This window comes from Salvelinus namaycush, chromosome 2 (genome assembly GCF_016432855.1).
Source record: "Salvelinus namaycush isolate Seneca chromosome 2, SaNama_1.0, whole genome shotgun sequence".
In the NCBI taxonomy this organism is placed as follows: Eukaryota; Metazoa; Chordata; class Actinopteri; order Salmoniformes; family Salmonidae; genus Salvelinus; species Salvelinus namaycush.
This window is the reverse complement of record NC_052308.1, coordinates 25,671,398-25,691,184: the sequence shown is the minus strand read 5'-3', so window position 1 is coordinate 25,691,184 and position 19,787 is coordinate 25,671,398. Positions and strand designations below refer to the sequence as shown.

Here is a 19,787-nt window from a genome sequence, read left to right as displayed (position 1 = left end):
TGTGTGTGTGTGTGTGTGTGTGTGTGTGTGTGTGTGTGTGTGTGTGTGTTTTTCATCTGAAACCTGGGTTTTGACAACCACCATATCAGATTGTTCTGAAAGCATTCCTGCAACATTATGTTTTTGAAATATAATTTAATCTCTGAGAAAGTAAGCTAATTGATTGCATCCAAATTGGCCATTTTAATTTATAGGATTCATATCATATTCAATAAATATAGTACTAATGAGTTAGACATGAGAATCTAGTGGTCAGAACCTGGTAATATGTATGGATGTATGATGGGGCATAAACCTAATAACTTCAATAACAAATTTATCTGAACAGGGAATACAAAACATTGCCAAATTCACTGAGAATGCATTACATAGGATGAAGAAACAATACTCCAAGCCGCAGCTCCATCTTACTTGTCAGACATAGAGAACTGATACTGTATACGGGTTGTTGGGGTTCGTGGGTGGCTTTTGATAATTTCTTTGTCTTACTCACTGTTAGAAAAGGTAAATTTGACTATAACAAATTAGCTTAATTTCTCAGGGATCAAATTATACTTCGACAAAATAATGTCGCAGGAATGCTAATCTTATCTGTTTCTAACTACAGAAAAAAAAATCTGAAAAATCTGAGATAGTGGGTGTCATGGCTGGCTGAAATGACATGGAATGACTCACCTATCACATACACAGTGATTGACGGCTACACAGTTCACACTCCCTCTCTAACACAGTTGTAAAATAGGAATTATTTCAGCCTACATTATGATACCTGAGAAGGGGGTGGTAGGCAATAGGGATCGGGGAATTTGTGAGAAAAAAAGGAAAGTGACTGGGTGCAAGGTCATAGTGAAGTTTATTAAGATGGTATTAAGACTCATATGTGTGTGTGTGTGCGTTGATATCTGTTGGGTCAGTGGCCTGGGGGAAGGACAAGAGTGTCACAGCTGACCTCTCTCTGTCCAATCAGAGACACAGCAGGTAGCAAAAACCCGCCCACACACACCTGCACCCTGCTGACCACACCATCTGTCCCTCTATATCACACACACAGACACACACGCACGCACACACACACACACACACACACACACACACACACGCACGCACGCACGCACACACACACACACACACACACACACACACACACACACACACACACACACACACACACACACACACACACACACACACACACACACACACACACATACACACACACACACACACACACGCACACACACACACACACACACACACACGCAAAGCTAATCAGTATAAATAAAGATGAACATTACATCAGGAACAGAAGTGTAAGCACCCTGACATTCCTGACAGGATTACTCTATAGCCATTACGTACTGTGTGTGCATGTGTATGCGTGTGTGCGTGTGTGTGTGTACATATGTCTGTAAGCATTTCACTGGAAGGTCTACACCTGTTTTATTCGGATCATGTGACAAATATAATTTGATTTGATACGTGAATGTGTGTGTGTGTGTGTGTGTGTGTGTGTGTGTGTGTGTGTGTGTGTGTGTGTGTGTGTGTGTGTGTGTGTGTGTGTGTGTGTGCGCGTGTGTGTGTCTTTCCTTGCGTGTTTGTGTGTCAAATCATATCAAATGAAAATGTATTGGTCACATACACATATATTTAGCAGATGTTATTATGGGTGTAACGAAATACTTATGTTCCTAGCTCCAACAGTGCAGTAATATCTAACAATTCACAACAATACACACAAATCTAAAAGTAAAATAATGGAAATAAGAAATACACTGCTCAAAAAAATAAAGGGAACACTTAAACAACACAATGTAACTCCAAGTCAATCACACTTTTGTGAAATCAAACTGTCCACTTAGGAAGCAACACTGATTGACAATAAATTTCACATGCTGTTGTGCAAATGGAATAGACAAAAGGTGGAAATTATAGGCAATTAGCAAGACACCCCCAATAAAGGAGTGGTTCTGCAGGTGGTGACCACAGACCACTTCTCAGTTCCTATGCTTCCTGGCTGATGTTTTGGTCACTTTTGAATGCTGGCGGTGCTTTCACTCTAGTGGTAGCATGAGACGGAGTCTACAACCCACACAAGTGGCTCAGGTAGTGCAGCTCATCCAGGATGGCACATCAATGCGGCTCTGGCAGTGCTCCTCCTTGCACAAAGGCGGAGGTAGCGGTCCTGCTGCTGGGTTGTTGCCCTCCTACGGCCTCCTCCACGTCTCCTGATGTACTGGCCTGTCTCCTGGTAGCGCCTCCATGCTCTGGACACTACGCTGACAGACACAGCAAACCTTCTTGCCACAGCTCGCATTGATGTGCCATCCTGGATGAGCTGCACTACCTGAGCCACTTGTGTGGGTTGTAGACTCCGTCTCATGCTACCACTAGAGTGAAAGCACCGCCAGCATTCAAAAGTGACCAAAACATCAGCCAGGAAGCATAGGAACTGAGAAGTGGTCTGTGGTCACCACCTGCAGAACCACTCCTTTATTGGGGGTGTCTTGCTAATTGCCTATAATTTCCACCTTTTGTCTATTCCATTTGCACAACAGCATGTGAAATGTATTGTCAATCAGTGTTGCTTCCTAAGTGGACAGTTTGATTTCACAGAAGTGTGATTGACTTGGAGTTACATTGTGTTTTTTAAGTGTTCCCTTTATTTTTTTGAGCAGTGTATATACAGTTGAAGTCAGAAGTTTACATACACTTTAGCCAAATTCATATATACTCAGATTTTCACAATTCCTGACATTTAATCCTAGTTAAAATTCCCTGTCTTAGGTCAGTTAGGATCACCACTTTATTTTAAGAATGTGAAATGTCAGAATAATAGTAGAGAGAATGATTTACTTCAGCTTTTATTTCTTCCATCACATTCCCAGTGGGTCAGAAGTTTACATACACTTAATTAGTATTTGGTAGCATTGCCTTTAAATTGTTTAACTTGGGTCAAACGTTTCGGGTAGCCTTCCACAAGCTTTCCCACAATAAGTTGGGTGAATTTTGGCCCATTCCTCCTGACAGAGCTGGTGTAACTGAGTCAGGTTTATAGGCTTCCTTGCTCGCACACCCTTTTTCAGTTCTGCCCACACATTTTCTATGGGATTGAGGTCAGGGCTTTGTGATGGCAACTTCTATACCTTGACTTTGTTGTCCTTAAGCCATTTTGCCCCAACTTTGGAATGGGGGGGTCATTGTCCATTTGGAAGACCTATTTGCGACCAAGCTTTAACTCCCTGACTGATGTCTTGATATGTTGCTTCAATGCATCCACATAATTTTCCTTCCTCATGGTGCCATCTATTTTGTGAAGTGCACCAGTCCCTCCTGCAGCAAAGCACCCCCACAACATGATGCTGCCAACCCCGTGCTTCACGGTTGGGATGGTGTTCTTCGGCTTGCAAGCCTCCCCCTTTTTCTCAAACAGTACGATGGTCAATATGGATAAACAGTTCTATTTTTGTTTCATCACACCAGAGGACATTTCTCCAAAAAGTACGATCTTTGTCCCCATGTGCAATTGCAAACCGTAGTCTGTTTTTTATGGTGGTTTTGGACCAGTGGATTCTTCATTGCTGAGCGGCCTTTCAGGTTATGTCGATATAGGACTCGTTTTACTGTGGATATATATACTTTTGTACCTGTTTCCTCCAGCATCTTCACAAGATCCTTTGCTGTTGTTCTGAGATTGATTTGCACTTTTCGCACCAAAGTACGTTCATCTCTAGGAGACAGAACGCGTCTCCTTCCTGAGCAGTATGACGGCTGCGTGGTCCCATGGTGTTCATACTTCCGTACTATTGTTTGTACAGATTAACGTGGTACCTTCAGGCGTTTGGAAATTGCTCCCAAGGATGAACCAGACTTGTGGAGGTCTACAATTTGTTTTTTCTGAGGTCTTGGCTGCTTTCTTTTGATTTTACCATGATGTCAAGCAAAGAGGCACTGAGTTTGAAGGTAGGCCTTGAAATACATCCACAGGTACACCTCCAATTGACTCAAATTATGTCAATTAGCCTATCAGAAGCTTCTAAAGCCATGACATAATTTTCTGGAATTTTCCAAGCTGTTTAACGGCACAGTCAACTCAGTGTATGTAAACTTCTGACCCACTGGAATTGTGATACAGTGAATTATAATTGAAGTAATTTGTCTGTAAACAATTGTTGGAAAAATGACTTGTGTCATGCACAAAGTAGATGTCCTAACCGACTTGCCAAAATGTATAATTTGTTAACAAGACATTTGTGGAGTGGTTGAAAAACAAGTTATAATGACTCCAACCTAAGTGTATGCAAACTTCCGACTTCAACTGTAAATATTAGGGCGAGCAATGTCGGAGTGACAGACAGGTGTCTGCATACGTGTGTATTTACAATGCCTTCGGAAGGTATTCAGACCCATTGACTTTTTCCACATTTTGTTACGTTACAGCCTTATTCTAAAATGGATTAAATCAACAACAAAAAATCCTCAGAAATCTACACACAATACCCCATAATGACAAAGAGAAAACAGGTTTGTAGATTTTTTTTTCAAATTTATAAAAAATAAGAAACAGAAATACCTTCTTAAGTATTCAAACCCTTTTTCATGAGACTCAAGTTGAGCTCAGGTGCATCCTGTTTCCATTGATCATCCTTGAGATGTTTCTACAACTTGATTGTGGTAAATGCAATTTGTTGGAAATTATTTGGAAAGGCACCTACCTGTCTATATTATGTCCCACAGTTGACAGTGCATGTCAGAGCAAAACCAACCATTGAGATCGAAGGAATGGTCCGTAGAGATCCGAGACATGATTGTGTTGAGGCACAGATCTGGGGTAACAAAAATGTCTGCAGCATTGGAGGTCCCCAAGAACACAGTGACCTCCATCAATTCTTAAATTGAAGAAGTTTGGAACCACCAAGACTCTTACTAGAGCTGGTCGCCCGGCCAAACTGAGCAATCGGGGGAGAAGGGCATTGGTCAGGGAGGTGACCAAGAACCTGATTGTCACTCTGACAGAGCTCTAGAGTTCCTCTGTGGAGATGGAAGAACCTTCCAGAAGAACAATCATCTCTGCAGCACTCCACCAATCAGGCCTTTATGGTAGAGTGGCCAGACGGAAACCACTCCTCAGTAAAAGGCACATGACAGCCTGCTTGGAGTTTGCCAAAAGGCAACTAAAGACTCTTAGACCATGAGAAACAAGATTATTTTGTCTGATGAAACCAAGATTGAACTCTTTGGCATTGAATGCCAATCGTCACGTCTGGAGGAAACCTGGCACCATCCCTACAGTAAAGCATTGTGGTGGTAGCATCATGCTGTGGGGATGTTTTTCAGCAGCAGGGAATGGGAGACTAGTCAGGATTCGAGGCAAGATGAACGGAGAAAAGTACAGAGAGATCCTTGATGAAAACCTGCTCCAGAGCGTTCTGGACCTCAGACTGGGGCGAAGGTTCACCTTCCAACAGGACAACGACCCTAAGCACACAGCCAAGACAACGCAGGAGTGGCTTCGGGACAAGTCTCTGAATGTCCTTGAGGGGCCCAGCCAGAGTCCAGCCTTGAACTCGATCGAACATCTCTGGAGAGACCTGAAAATAGCTATGAAGCAATGCTCCCCATCCAACCTGACAGAGCTTGAAACAATCTGCAGAGAAGAATGAGAGAAACTCCCCAAATACAGGTGTGTCAAGCTTGTAGCGTCATACTCAAGAAGACTCAGGGCTGTAATTGCTGCCAAAAGTGCTTCATTAAAGTACTGAGTATAGGGTCTGAATACATATGTAAATGTGATATCAGTTTTACATTTTTTATAAATTAGCAAAAATGTCTAAAAAACTGTTTTTGCTTTGTCATAATGGGGTATAGTGTAGATTGATGAGGGGGGGAAACGATTGAATCAATTTTACACTAAAGCTGTAACCTAACAAAATGTGGAAAAAGTCAAGGGGTATGAATACTTTCCGAAGGCGGTGTATGTCCAGATAGTGAGCCGTAGCAGGGAGCACACAGTGAAACTGTTAGATCCTGCAGTGACTCCATATGGACTTCAGGCCCCTTCCCTTTTTCAGCCCTGCCCTGACACTGTTACTGTGGCACTGTGTATCACTATGTGTTACTGTATGAATGCACACAAACACGTCACACATACACACACACACGCACAAACAAACAAACACACACAGTTATTGACAGCCAATGTCATCATGTGAGTGTTTACGAGGAGCAACAGTCCAGCTCATTAAGGTCTGATCATGTATCACAGAGTAAACACCATCAATCAACTGCAGTTAGCACACCTACAAACACACACACACACTGAAATGAAAGACGTCTATAAGAGATTAAGAGACACTCAGTCAATGACATAAGACCTCTCAATAGGTAATCACTCAACACTCTCTATCAAACACTAGTGATGTTCTTTTAAACCTGGCAACATAAAGGTGCTTCTGTTTTTCACAGGTTTTTATCCACAGCCAGGCTGTGCAGCAAGAAGATATGCACACATAGCATGAGCTAGTGAGTGTATTGAGGTGAGAATAAAAGAGAAAGATAGAAAGGATAGGTACGAGTTATTAGGCATCCAAATTGGCCTTAGCAACTCTATTTTTGTCTTCACCTGGAGGCCGATAGAAATGGAGAAATGGACAAGAGAAAAGATAATACATGAAATAGACGGAGAAAATGAAAATGAAAGAGTTTTGTAGATCCATTCAAGGTTGGGAGGGAGGGAAGAGAGGAGATGAGAGAGAAGGGCTCCCTCTGAGTCATACTTGGAGTTTTCCTCCCCCTTCCTTCTCTCCCCTCCCCCTCCATTACTCTCACACTCCCATCTCCAACCTCTCTACCTCTTTCTTACTTCTGTCCCTTCTTCCTCACCGCCTGCTCTCTTGCTGTACATGCCTCCTCCGTCATTCATAAATAAAGCTCCCTCTGTGCTACACTCTCTTTCTTACTTGACTGAATCATCTTATCACTCATTCACTCAAACTCTCTCTCTCTCTCTCTCTCTCTCTCTCTCTCTCTCTCTCTCTCTCTCTCTCTCTCTCTCTCTCTCTCTCTCTCTCTCTCTCTCTCTCTCTCTCTCTCTCTCTCTCTCTCTCTCTCTCTCTCTCTCTCTCTCTCTCTCTCTCTCTCTCTCTCTCTCTCTCTCACACTCACTCACACACACACACACACACACACACACACACACACACACACACACACACACACACACACACACACACACACACACACACACACGCTGTGTGTTGAATACAGATGAGGTAGGGACTGCACCACTCCCCAGCCCTCTCTGAACTGAAGGAGCCCTGAGAGCACACACCACACAGACACGCGCACATACACACACACACACACACACAGACACACACCACACAGACACGCGCACATACACACACACACACACACACACACACCACACAGACACGCGCACATACACACACACCACACAGACACACACACACACACACACACACACACACACACACACACACACACACACACACACACACACACACTCACACTCACACTCACACTCACACACACACAGAAACAAACACACACAGAAAAAAACACAAACACACACAGAGCCTCAGTCTCAGGAAAGCGTGACTATCCGTCCCTCCGCTCACTTTCACTCCTTTATTCAACTACACTGGTCTGTGCCTTAGGGGTCCACTCTGCTCCTCCATTTCTTCCTCAATCCCCCTTTACTCCTCCTCACCTCTGATCTCATCCCCTCATCCAATTCATCTTCTGCTTGTGATAAGATGAGAGATATCAGTCCTATACTCAAATCAAATCACATTTTCTTTGTCACATGCGCCAAATACAACAGGTGTAGACCTTACAGTGAAATGCTTACTTACAAGCCCTTAACCAACAATGCAGTTAAAAAATAAAAAAGAATAAGAAGTAAAAGTAACAAATAATTAACAAATAACAAATAATGCTTTATGTCGAATTTTCTTGAGTATAATGTTTTTGGGGGAAGGGTGCTCTTCAGACAGACAACTCTCCAACAGATCACCAGTTTGGGGATACATCAGCAGACACAATGGGGACACAGATAGCTAGGCTCATTTTAGCCACAGCCAGGCAGTGGTTGTGAGCCTGTAACGCTAACGTCATGGCACATGCAATCTACTCATTTGCAAAATACACTCATTGAACATATCCTCTGCGAGCTTCATCTAGCTAGCTACCGGAAATATTTACAGCAGGACATAAACCGATATGGCTCTGGACGGATGTCCCAACTCCGCCCTTTCCTTTCTGCCAAACTGACGTTGGTCTACGTACAGACGTGTACGCTGGAACATTTGTACATTGTCAGAGGCAACCCATCTGTTTAGAGAGACTACGGATATGGAGTCGAATAAACCTTGAGATTTGCATCCCAAGTGTGTGCGTGCGCGTGCGTGTGTGTGCGTGCGTGCGCGTGCGTGTGTGTGTGCGTGTGCGTGTGTGTGTTCAAGAAGATGCAGTTGTTCTCTCTCTATTACTGCGGATTGAACCAAGGTTTAATAAAGCGTGCAGGGCTCCCAATCTAATAACAACTGCACTCTGGTTATTGGAATGCTCCCTGTACACACACACAAACACACACAAAACCATACTGAACAAACACCTTACTCATCACCTTCCACCCACCCACAGCAGTTCCACACAGACTGTAGTCAGACTGTACTCAGACACACTAGACATAGCATACAGTATCTGTAATATTTTCTCTGTCATGATCAATTACTGAACGTACTGTACCTGTCAAAAGTACTCATTCAAGGGTTTTTATTTATTTTAACTATTTTCTACATTGTAGAATAATAGTGAAGACATTAAAACTATGAAATAACATATATGGAATCATGTAGTAACCAAAAAAGTGTTAAACAAATCAAAATATATTTTATATTTGAGATTCTTCAAAGGAGCCACCCTTTACTGTCACGTTCTGACCATAGTTCTTGTGTGTTTTCCTTGTTTTGTGTTGGTCAGGACGTGAGCTGGGTGGGCATTCTATGTTTTGTGTTTCTATGTGGGGATTGTCAATTGGCCTGATGTGGTTCTCAATCAGAGGCAGGTGTTTGTCATTGTCTCTGATTGGGAACCATATTAAGGTAGCTTGTTTTGTGTTGGGATTTGTGAGTGGTTGTTTTCTGTCTTTGTGTTCTGCACCAGATAGGACTGTTTTCGGTTTTCACATTTTTTGTTTTGTAGCTTGTAGTGTTCACGTTATTATTCTTTATTAAACATGTTGAACACTAGCCGCGCTGCGTTTTGGTCCTCTCCTTCATCCCAGGAAGAAAGCCGTTACATTTGCCTTGATGACAGCTGTACACTCTTGGCACTCTGTGAAGCATAGACCGGTGGCAATCTGTCCTTTGGAACCAAAAATCCAAAATCCAAACAAACGACTGGTTCACGTCCATAAATATCGCACTAATCATAACGAACCACTGGGTCGAGTCTTTAGCAACCAAAATATGAGTATGAATTTGCTTATAAGTGAAAATATCAACAACAACTAAAAATTATACCGGAAAATGTGTGCTTAGTATTGTTTTCTGATGATGATTTCTGCATATGCATATGGTGTTAGTATTCTCACTGTACCCAAATGCTGCATTGTACTGCTAAATGTGCAACCTGTATGCTATACTACATGTACAGTATGTACTGCATACAGTATTCACTATGCAAATGGTCTCCTATGTCCCTGTTGTGGAAAGGTACATAGAGTACGTTAGTGTTGTATTCTCTGTCAGTATTGTCTGTGTGTCTCTCTCTCTCTCTCTCTCTCATATCAAAGATCTTAGACTTTATATCCACCAACCAATGGCATTTCTTAAAAACCCACCAGAGGGATATTTTAAACCTACAAATTCAAGGTTTACTTTTGTTTTGTTGGTCTATAACAAAATGTTGTTTGCCAATATTGCATTGATGCATCCTTAACGTTTGACATGTGCTTTCACAGCATTCAAGTTAAACAACATGTACGTTTACATAGTAAATAAAGTTGTAGATGCTACCCTTACTGCTATCACTAATTTGTGGCTGCGAGTTCAAAACCCCCTTCATGGCAAAGTTGTTATTTGAGGAAAGAGTGCTTCACTGTTGGTTCTCGAGTCAAATAACGCATATGTGACAAGGTAGATGATTGTAATACGTTGTAAGTGTAGCCTACACGTCTATGTAATGTAGCGACGATTATCTATGTAGTAGTGCCAATTATTTGTGTCGGTCTGCAAGAAGTACTCCAACAACAAGCTCCTCATAAAATGTATTTGTAATCTTAATTTCCAAGGTTTTGCCTGCACTTCTCTTCTGTTCACAACACACTACCACAATTAGTGCAGGCCTAATATGTAGGCTTACATTTGAAGGGTAGCTTGAGCCTACACAGTGCCACCCCACCAAGCCATGTGTAGTGAGTGACTTAGGTTGTTTCACAAATCTGGTTTTGCATAGGTTATTACTGTGCTTGTAATAGGCGGTGAAAGCATGTGCATGTAATTGGGATGACGAACAGAACATGCCATTTCACTTCCATCATTATATCAAATGTAAGGCAAACCCGGACAACACTGGGCCAATTGTGCGCCACCCTATGGGGACTCCAAGCCGGATTTGATTCAGCCTGGATTCAAACCAGGGACTGTAGTGACGCCTCTTGCACTGAGCAGTGCCTTAGACCGCTACGCCACTCAGGAGCTCAATAATCAATAGTGTAGCTTTTCAATCTACGTGCCCTGGGACTGGGAGAGCAGCCTCGAGAGCGCACACAGTGTATGCTACCTGTGATTTCATTATCTGATAACTTTTTTTTATTTCGCAGTTTAAATTGACTGGATATATTCACTGCAGTATTTAGCCTAATATTGAGCTAATTATATAATTATGAACTAATATGCATACACTTCTAACTTAGGCTACACATCTCAAGCCTGTCTGTCTTCATTGTTCTGTTTCGCAGTTACACATTTGGCCTCTCTGCTGCCTCGGCTATTCCTTTTAAATCTTGTGTCCCAGGAAAAGCCAGACTACAATAGCTTGTTGGACACTTATTTTGACTTCTTTTTCTTACTTATAGCCTATTGGAGGAGAGTGAATGTAAATAGGTTACAGCATTAAGAACTGGTGGAGAGATGGAAAGGAGAGAGAGACAGCGCATCTCAATGTCAGAAGAAGCCCATCACTATTTTCCAATGGTGGGCCTATCTTAGCACCGATACATCCTTACAAAATACAATATATAAGTGGCTTGCTGATGTACCTTTCTGGACCTTCTAAACTGTCGAGCTATAGAACATTTATATATATATAACTTTTAATACTGGGCCGAATAGTTGTGGTAAATTAAATTGATTGGACATGATTTGGAAAGGCACAAACCTGTCTATATAAGGTCCCACAGTTGACAGTACATGTCAGAGAAAAAAACAATCCATGAGGTTGAAGGAATTGTCCATAGAGCTCTGAGACAGGATTGTGTTGAGGCACAGATCTGGGGAAGGGTACCAAAAGATGTCTACAAAATTGAAGGTCCCCAAGAACACAGTGGCCTCAATCATTCTTAAATGGAAGAAGTTTGGATCCACCAAGACTCTACCTAGAGCTGGCCACCAAGGTAAACTGAGCAAATGCGGGAGAAGGGCCTTGGTCAGGGAGGTGACCAAGAACCCAATGGTCACTCTGATAGAGCTCCAGAGTTCCTCTGTGGCGATGGGAGAACCTTCCAGAAGGACAACCATCTCTGCAGCACTCCACCAATCAGGCCTTTATGGTAGAGTGGCCAGACGGAAGCCACTCCCAGTAAAAGGCACATGACAACCCGCTTGGAATTTGCCAAAAGGCACCTAAAGACTCTCAGACCAGGAGAAACAAGATTCTCTGGTTTGATGAAACCAAGATTGAACTCTTTGGCCTGAATGCCAAGCATCATGTCTGGAGAAAACCAGTGAAGCATGGTGGTGGCAGCATCATGCTGTGGGGATGTTTTTCAGAGGCAGTGACTGGGAGACTAGTCAGGATCAAGGGAAAGATGAACAGAGCAAAGTACAGAGAGATCCTTGATGAAAACCTGCTCCAGAGCGTTCAGGACCTCAGACTGGGGCGAAGGTTCACCTTCCAACAGGACAACGACCCTAAGCACACAGCCAAGACAATGCAGGAGTGGAATGTCCTTTAGGGGCCCAGCCAGAGCCCGGACTTGAACCCAATCTAACATCTCTGGAGAGACCTGAAAATAGCTGTTCAGCAAAGCTCCCCATCCAACCTGACAGAGCTTGAGAGGATCTGCAGAGAAGAAAGGGAGAAACTCCCCAAATACAGGTGTGCCACGCTTGTATCATTATACCCAAGAAGACTCAAGGCTGTAATCGCTGCTAAAGGTGCTTCAACAAAGTACTGAGTAAAGGGTCTGAATACTTATGTAAATGTGATATTTCAGTTTTTTTTTATACATTGGCAAACATTTCTAAAAACCTGTTTTTGCTTTGTCATTATTGGGTATTGTGTGTAGATTGATGAGGGAAAAACATTTAGAATAAGGTTGTAACGTAATTATTTTGGGGAAAAGTCAAGGGGTCTGGATACTTTCCAAATGCATGGTATACTGCTGTGTGTGTGTTAGTGAGGAGGAGAGACAGAGAGAGAGAGTATGGTTTAGTGTGTGCGGGGGGAGAGTGGATATTTATGTGTGTGTGAATGACTCAGCTTTGAGCAGTAGCGCGAGGCTTGGCTGAAATTAAAATGAGCTGTCGGTCGTCACACACACACACGCGCACGCACACGCGTTTGGTGGGGATGCGGTGGAGCTTGCAGGCAGGGCAGGATGTGTGTGGAGTATAAATAACTCTGCATCGCCACTGATGCTATTTCTGGACCAGGCATCGTGACACTCATCCGCAGGCAACCTCAGACAGGACACTGACACGCACACGCACACACACACACACACACACACACACACACACACACACACACACACACACACACACACACACACACACACACACACACACACACACACACACACACATATATGTATATATGTGCACACTTACTACTGCACTTACACACACACAAAGAAATACATACAGACACACACACCTCAGTCAAATGCATAACCTTCCAATCATAGTTTAAGTTCTGATGAGGGTTATTCCGCTCCTTTTGTACAGTATCTCTCTCCAGCTCCCTTTCATTCTCACCTCTCTCACCATCCCTCTATTTGCCTTTGTCTTTCATTGTCTTTCCCTCCCTCTTTCTTTGTCCATCCCCTGCGTATGATGACTTTATTAGTATTTAATTGGGCCTGTCCTTGTCAGCAACAGTAAAATGGTGTGTGGAACAATAGCTGTCCAGCTATTGTTGCAGTGGAATGACTGCATAACACCCTGGCTCTCAGAGGTGTAAAGACTCTGTTGAGTTCCCAGTCCAGTATAACTAACTCTTCCCATAGAATATAATGGGAACTATGACCCGTTGCTGCAGCTATGACTGTTTCCTACGGCTTGTGCTGCCTGCTTGTGCTGCCTGCTACACATTCAAGATTAGTTGAGTTTCTGCCGCTTTACTAAGTGAAATGTTTTGAAACCAAGTTTAAAGCACTATACCACCAAAGCATTTGTTATTGTTCTATGAGGTGACTGAAACCCTGTGTTGTAATCATCTGTCCTCTGTCACTCACTGCTGTGTACCTGTAGAGGTGATTATGAACCCGTATGAAGCCTGTGGTGGTGTAGTACTGTAGCAGTTCTTGTCCAGTGTTTGGCTGATCTATGTCCTGCTGAGGTGTTGATTGTGAACTGTTTGGCTAGTGTAGCTTACACTGCATTACACCATGAGTGTTTGGCTTTAACCTCAGTCACTGACTCAGTCACTCATCATACAACACACTGTTATTATTTTCTGGTTATGCTTCTTCTCTCCTCTCCATCAACCCCATGTCCTATTTCCCTCATTTTCTCACTGTTATTTCTCCCCCATGTTCCTCCTTCCCTTCCTCTTGAACTCTCTATATTTCCTTAATATCTTCTCCCTCTCTCTACTTTCTTCCCTCTATGTTTCTCCCTCTTTCCCTCTCTCTGGCCTTTCTCCTAGTGCATCCTGAGTAGTGAAAGAAACTCTGGTGCCACTTAGTCACTAAACACACACAGCTCTGTTTCAGGGCCACTGAGTGCCAACGTCTGTTTCCCGCGGACAGTAATCATGTGGCATGCCAACCAGGCCTTGGCACACGCCACAAGAGAGTGGCAGTATAAGGGTGACACTCTTAAAACAGGCCTTGTTCTGTGTGTATGTGTCTGTTCGTTTTTTCTGTGTGTGTGTCTCAAGGGACCAGGGTTATTTGAGGTTTTTATAAAGTGTATTTCATCTGCTGTTACTCACTCTTACCTCCCCCTTCTCTTTCACTCTCTCCAGAGTGATCGATTATGGTCATCTTTGGTCAGTCGGGTTGTGGTTGCGGCACTGTCAGGTGTCGTTGCATGGTGTTCATGTGAAATGTTTTCCAGTTTGATTGGTGAGCCTGCCGCATGAAGCACACTGTTAATGTCACGTTGGTATAAATGATTCAGGAGACAGGCGCAGGAATGAGTAATAGTTTTTTTTATTACTCCCAAATTACGGCATGCCGTGTAAAGGCACGGGGACGAAGACCAAAAAACCCTTTCCAAAACACAGGGTTGAAACCCAAACAAAAGAGGAGTACCTCGAATAAATAAAACAAGCGCACAATGATTAACACACGGGACGAGACCCCTAATCATCTGCACAATCCACAATGGCACGAAGGCCAAAACACAATAGAACAGGTACTCACACGAACCAACGGACATTGTAACAATAATTGACAGCACTATGGTAAACCAAGGACACACTTATACAATAACTAATCACTGGGAATAGGGGCCAGGTGTGCGTAATGAAAGTTCCGGAGGGATCCATGACAGTTAAATCGTTGGCTCGTGTCTTGTGACTGAGTTATGGGGAGCAGAACCAATCAGAAAGACCTGTGGGATTTGTTTCCTGCCTCTCAATAATCTGTAGTTCAGCATGTCATCCTGATCAGAAGTTGGTGGTTGAAAATGATGCATTCATGTTGTGTTGGAATAGAAAACATGACTCCAAAGGATACTTAACATTCCTGCACACTTTTTTTCAAAGTTTCACTTTTCTTACATACTCAATAGTTGACATTCATCAAAAATAAGCAGAGTGGACTATAGTTGTCATGAATAGAATACAATGTTCATGTGATTTGAGGTGTTAGTTTGGAGTGACTCAGATGAAACATTTAATTTGAAGTATGAATGTTGATGTGGGATATGAGTTGATATCAGAGAGAGGATTAAGTGGTGACGCGATGCTGTGGGGTTTTTGAGGAGCTTAGAGTGGCTGTCTGCTAATTGGCAGGCTGGTTTCCTGGTCCTTGATTACAGCTAGCACGGGGTGTATTCAGCTGGAGAAGGGGAATTAGAGGGGGGGATCAGCTCCCTGAAGGTCTACCACGTTTCACTGTTGACACGTTTCTGAATGGAGTGAAGGCAAGCTGATGGCTTAGTGCTGTGTACTGGTTCTCTGCCAAGTTAGCGTACAGAGGTAGAGAGGGCGTATACGCAGGAGATTCACAATGATGCAGGTTTAAGCTATGATCAGAGAGAGGGATCAGAGCATGTTTCCTCCACCAGAAAGGGTCGATGCAACTGCTTTTCCCGATCATAGTGAACCCTGCCTGTGCTCAGAGTTCTAAGACTGGGCGTCTGGTTCCTTGCTGATTTGCTATTGGTAATGTAGCAGATGTGAACTAGGAGGCTAGTGAAGTGCTAGTGCAGTTGCCAAATTATTGTGACGTCACCTGTCCTGTGATGTAAGAAGTCAACTGTCGCTCACAGAGGGAGTTTGCGAATTTATCCTCCTATTCAAGAAAAATCATTTTGACATCCTAATAATCCAACATGTTAACATCCCATCATTCTAACATTCTCCAGACCAGCCACATGCTGCAACCTGACTTTGCCGTAACCTAGCAACCATGAAAGGATGAGGCTCAGTGGAGCACAGCCAGAGTTCCAGCTGGTGTTCTCTGGTGTGTGTTTGTGTGTGTGTGTTTGTGTGTGTGTGTGTGTTTTTTCTTGTGTGTGTGTGTGCCGGAATATATGCGTGTTCAGCTCTTTAGCCTTCTTGTTAGCCTGTGTGTGCTAGGGGTAATGTGTGTGTGTGACAAAATATATGTATGTCCAGCTCTTTAGCCTTCTTGTTAGCCTGTGTGTGCTAGGGGTAATGTGTGTGTGTGACAAAATATATGTATGTCCAGCTCTTTAGCCTTCTTGTTAGCCTGTGTGTGCTAGGGGTAATGTGTGTGTGTGTGACAAAATATATGTATGTCCAGCTCTTTAGCCTTCTTGTTAGCCTGTGTGTGCTAGGGGTAATGTGTGTGTGTGACAAAATATATGTATGTCCAGCTCTTTAGCCTTCTTGTTAGCCTGTGTGTGCTAGGGGTAATGTGTGTGTGTGACAAAATATATGTATGTCCATCTCTTTAGCCTTCTTGTTAGCCTGTGTGTGCTAGGGGTAATGTGTGTGTGTGACAAAATATATGTATGTCCAGCTCTTTAGCCTTCTTGTTAGCCTGTGTGTGCTAGGGGTAATGTGTGTGTGTGTGTGTGTGTTGGGGTAATGGATGAGCTTAGTGGAAATGAGCGCTTGTCTCAGTCCTGCAGCGAAGATCAATATCAACCATACATTCATCTCTAATTACCACAGCAGAGCTCACATGAACACACGCGCACGCACACACACACACACACACAAGTTCTTAGCCTTGACTAAGTGCACACACATCCCCTTCTAATGCAATATCTGATGGCTAGCTACCCACCCAGTGGTGGGTATGTGTCTGTTATTTAGAGGAAATAAAATGTCAGGTATCCCTTGGTAATGAGGCCTTCTGACATCAATGGGACTTCATGGTTAAATAAAGGTTAATATTTAAATAAAAACATTAAATTGTCTCCACTTTATCCACAAATGATACAAGAACTGTGTGATTATTGACTCCACTCAACATTCTGTGACATCGACTTCTCTTTCAGCCACAGTGGAGACTCATCTGTTAACCTGCAATGTATTGTACATATGCTGTAGATAACTCATTTTTCTCTCTCTTGCTCCCTCTCTATTTCTCCCCCTCTCTCTCTCCCTCTCTCTCTCTCCCTCTGTCTCTCTCTCTCTCTCTCTGTCTCTCTCTCTCTCTGTCTGTCTCTCTCTCTCTGTCTCTCTCTCTCCCCCTGTGTCAGTGTTGAGTATAGGAGAAGGAGGTTTCTGGGAGGGCACGGTCAAAGGGAGAACAGGCTGGTTCCCTGCCGACTGTGTGGAAGAGGTTCAGATGAGACAGTATGACCCTCGGCTAGGTAAGGACTGGAGAACATACACACGGGCATACACAACATACACTCTCACTATTCACTGTGTGAACTTACTTGGGTTACCTAGCCCTGTCCACAGGCTGGTGGAACTATGGGTGCTGTCCACAGTGCTGAACAGGCTGGTGGAACTATGGGTGCTGTCCACGGTGCTGAACAGGCTGGTGGCACTATAGGTGCTGTCCACGGTGCTGAACAGGCTGGTGGAACTATAGGTGCTGTCCACGGTGCTGAACAGGCTGGTAGATCTATAGGTGCTGTCCATGGTGCTGAAGAGGCTGGTGGAACTATAGGTGCTGTACACGGTGCTGAACAGGCTGGCGGAACTATAGGTGCTGTCCACGGTGCTGAACAGGCTGGTAGAACTATAGGTGCTGTCCACGGTGCTGAACAGGCTGGTGGAACTATAGGTGCTGTCCACGGTGCTGAACAGGCTGGCGGAACTATAGGTGCTGTCCACGGTGCTGAACAGGCTGGTGGAACTATAGGTGCTGTCCACAGTGCTGAACAGGCTGGTGGAACAATAGGTGCTGTCCACAGAGCTGACTCAGCCCTGTATGTACAATATTTTGTATGCTGACCTCTAATGTCTATACCCTCGCTGACTGCGGACACACACACACAGACACACACACATGAACAATTGCACGCACGCGCATTCACACATGCGCACACACACAAACACACACCTGAAGATGCTCACAAACACATGATCTACTCTCACATACTCTGTTGAGGAGGTGTCTCAATCAGAAAGAAGTTAAAAAGAGCACATAAAAAGACATGGGGGAAAACATACAGGTACCTGCCAAAATAATGGAAACACTTGAGTCTTAGTCACCAGGTCTCAACCCAATTGAACACTTATGGGAGATTCTGTAGTGGCTCCTGTGTTAGCGATTTCCACCACCATCAACAAATGATGGAATTTCTCGTGGAAGAATGTTGTCGCATCGCTCCAATAGAGTTCCAGAGAATTGTAGAATCTATGCCAAGGTGCATTGAAGCTGTCCTAGCTCGTGGTGGCCCTTATGTTGGTGTTTCCTTTATTTTGGCAGTTACTTGTACATGTTGCATTCATTAATGTATTCTCTATCTCTGCATGTTTAGATTAACAGTCAATACGTACACTATTCAGTGATTATCGGAAAGTAATCAGACCCCTTCAATTTTTCCACATTTTGTTACATTACAGCCTTATTCTAAAATGTATTAAATATTTTTTTGCCCTCAACAATCTACACACAATACCCCATAATGACAAAGTTAAAACAGGTTTTTGATATTTTAGCAAATGTATTAAAAATTAAAAACTATTCAGACCCTTTGCTATGAGACTTGAAATTGAGCTCAGGTGCATCCGGTTTCCATTGATCATCCTTCAGATGTTTCTACAACTTGATTGGAGTCCACCTGTGGTAAATTTAATTGATTGGAGATGATTTTGAAAGGTCTCACAGTTGATAGTGCATGTCAGAGCAAAAACCAAGCCATGGCCGCCTGGCCAAACTGAGCAATCGGGGGAGAAGGGCCTTGGCCAAGGAGGTGACTCATCCCCACAGTTCCTCTGTGGGGATGAGAGAACCTTCCAGAAGGACAACCATCTTTGCAGCACTCCACCAATCAGGCCAGACTGAATTCACTCCTCAGTAAGAGGCACATGACAGCCTGCTTGGAGTTTTCCAAAAGGCACCTAAAGATTCTCTGGTCTGATGAAACCAAGACTGAACTCCAAGCATCACGTCTGGAGGAAACCAGGTACCGCTCATCACCTGGCCAATATTATTTCTACGGTGAAGCATGGTGGTGGAAGCATCATGCTGTGAGGATGTTTTTCAGAGGCAGGGACTGGGAGACTAGTCAGGACAAGGGGGAAATTAATGGAGCAAATTACAGAGAGATCCTTGATGAAAACCTGCTTCAGACTGGGGCAAAGGTTCACCTTTGGGTCTGAATACTTATTTTAAATGTGATATTTCTATTTAATCTGAAAACTTTCTGAATAAACTGTATCTACAAAAGTATGTGGACACCCCTTCAAATTAGTGGATTCGGTACTGACAGGTGTATAAATCGAGCACACAACCATGCAATCTCCATCATTTTTTTGGCACAATGACGCTGACAGAGATGGTCGCCTCACTTTGAGTTGTTAGGAAACTGTCACGATCGTCTTGATGAGGAAGAGCGGACCAAGGCGCAGCATGATATAAATACATCCTCTTTTTATTTTACGAAGAAGATGAACACGAAACGAAACACTTTACAAACTAACAAAACAACAAACGACCGTGAAGCTACAAAAACGAAAGTGCACACACAAGCTACTAACGTTTAGACATAGACAAT

General features: G+C 43.4%; 1 protein-coding gene across 1 annotated transcript in view; it reads left to right on the top strand.

Moving 5' to 3' along the window:
• shank3a (SH3 and multiple ankyrin repeat domains 3a) overlaps positions 1-19,787 on the top strand; it is a 684,304-nt gene that overhangs the window by 597,840 nt on the left and 66,677 nt on the right. The window contains exon 13 of the mRNA XM_038964510.1: positions 17,313-17,426. Within this exon, the coding sequence (XP_038820438.1) occupies positions 17,313-17,426 (114 nt within the window). The remainder of the gene's footprint in view (positions 1-17,312; positions 17,427-19,787) is intronic.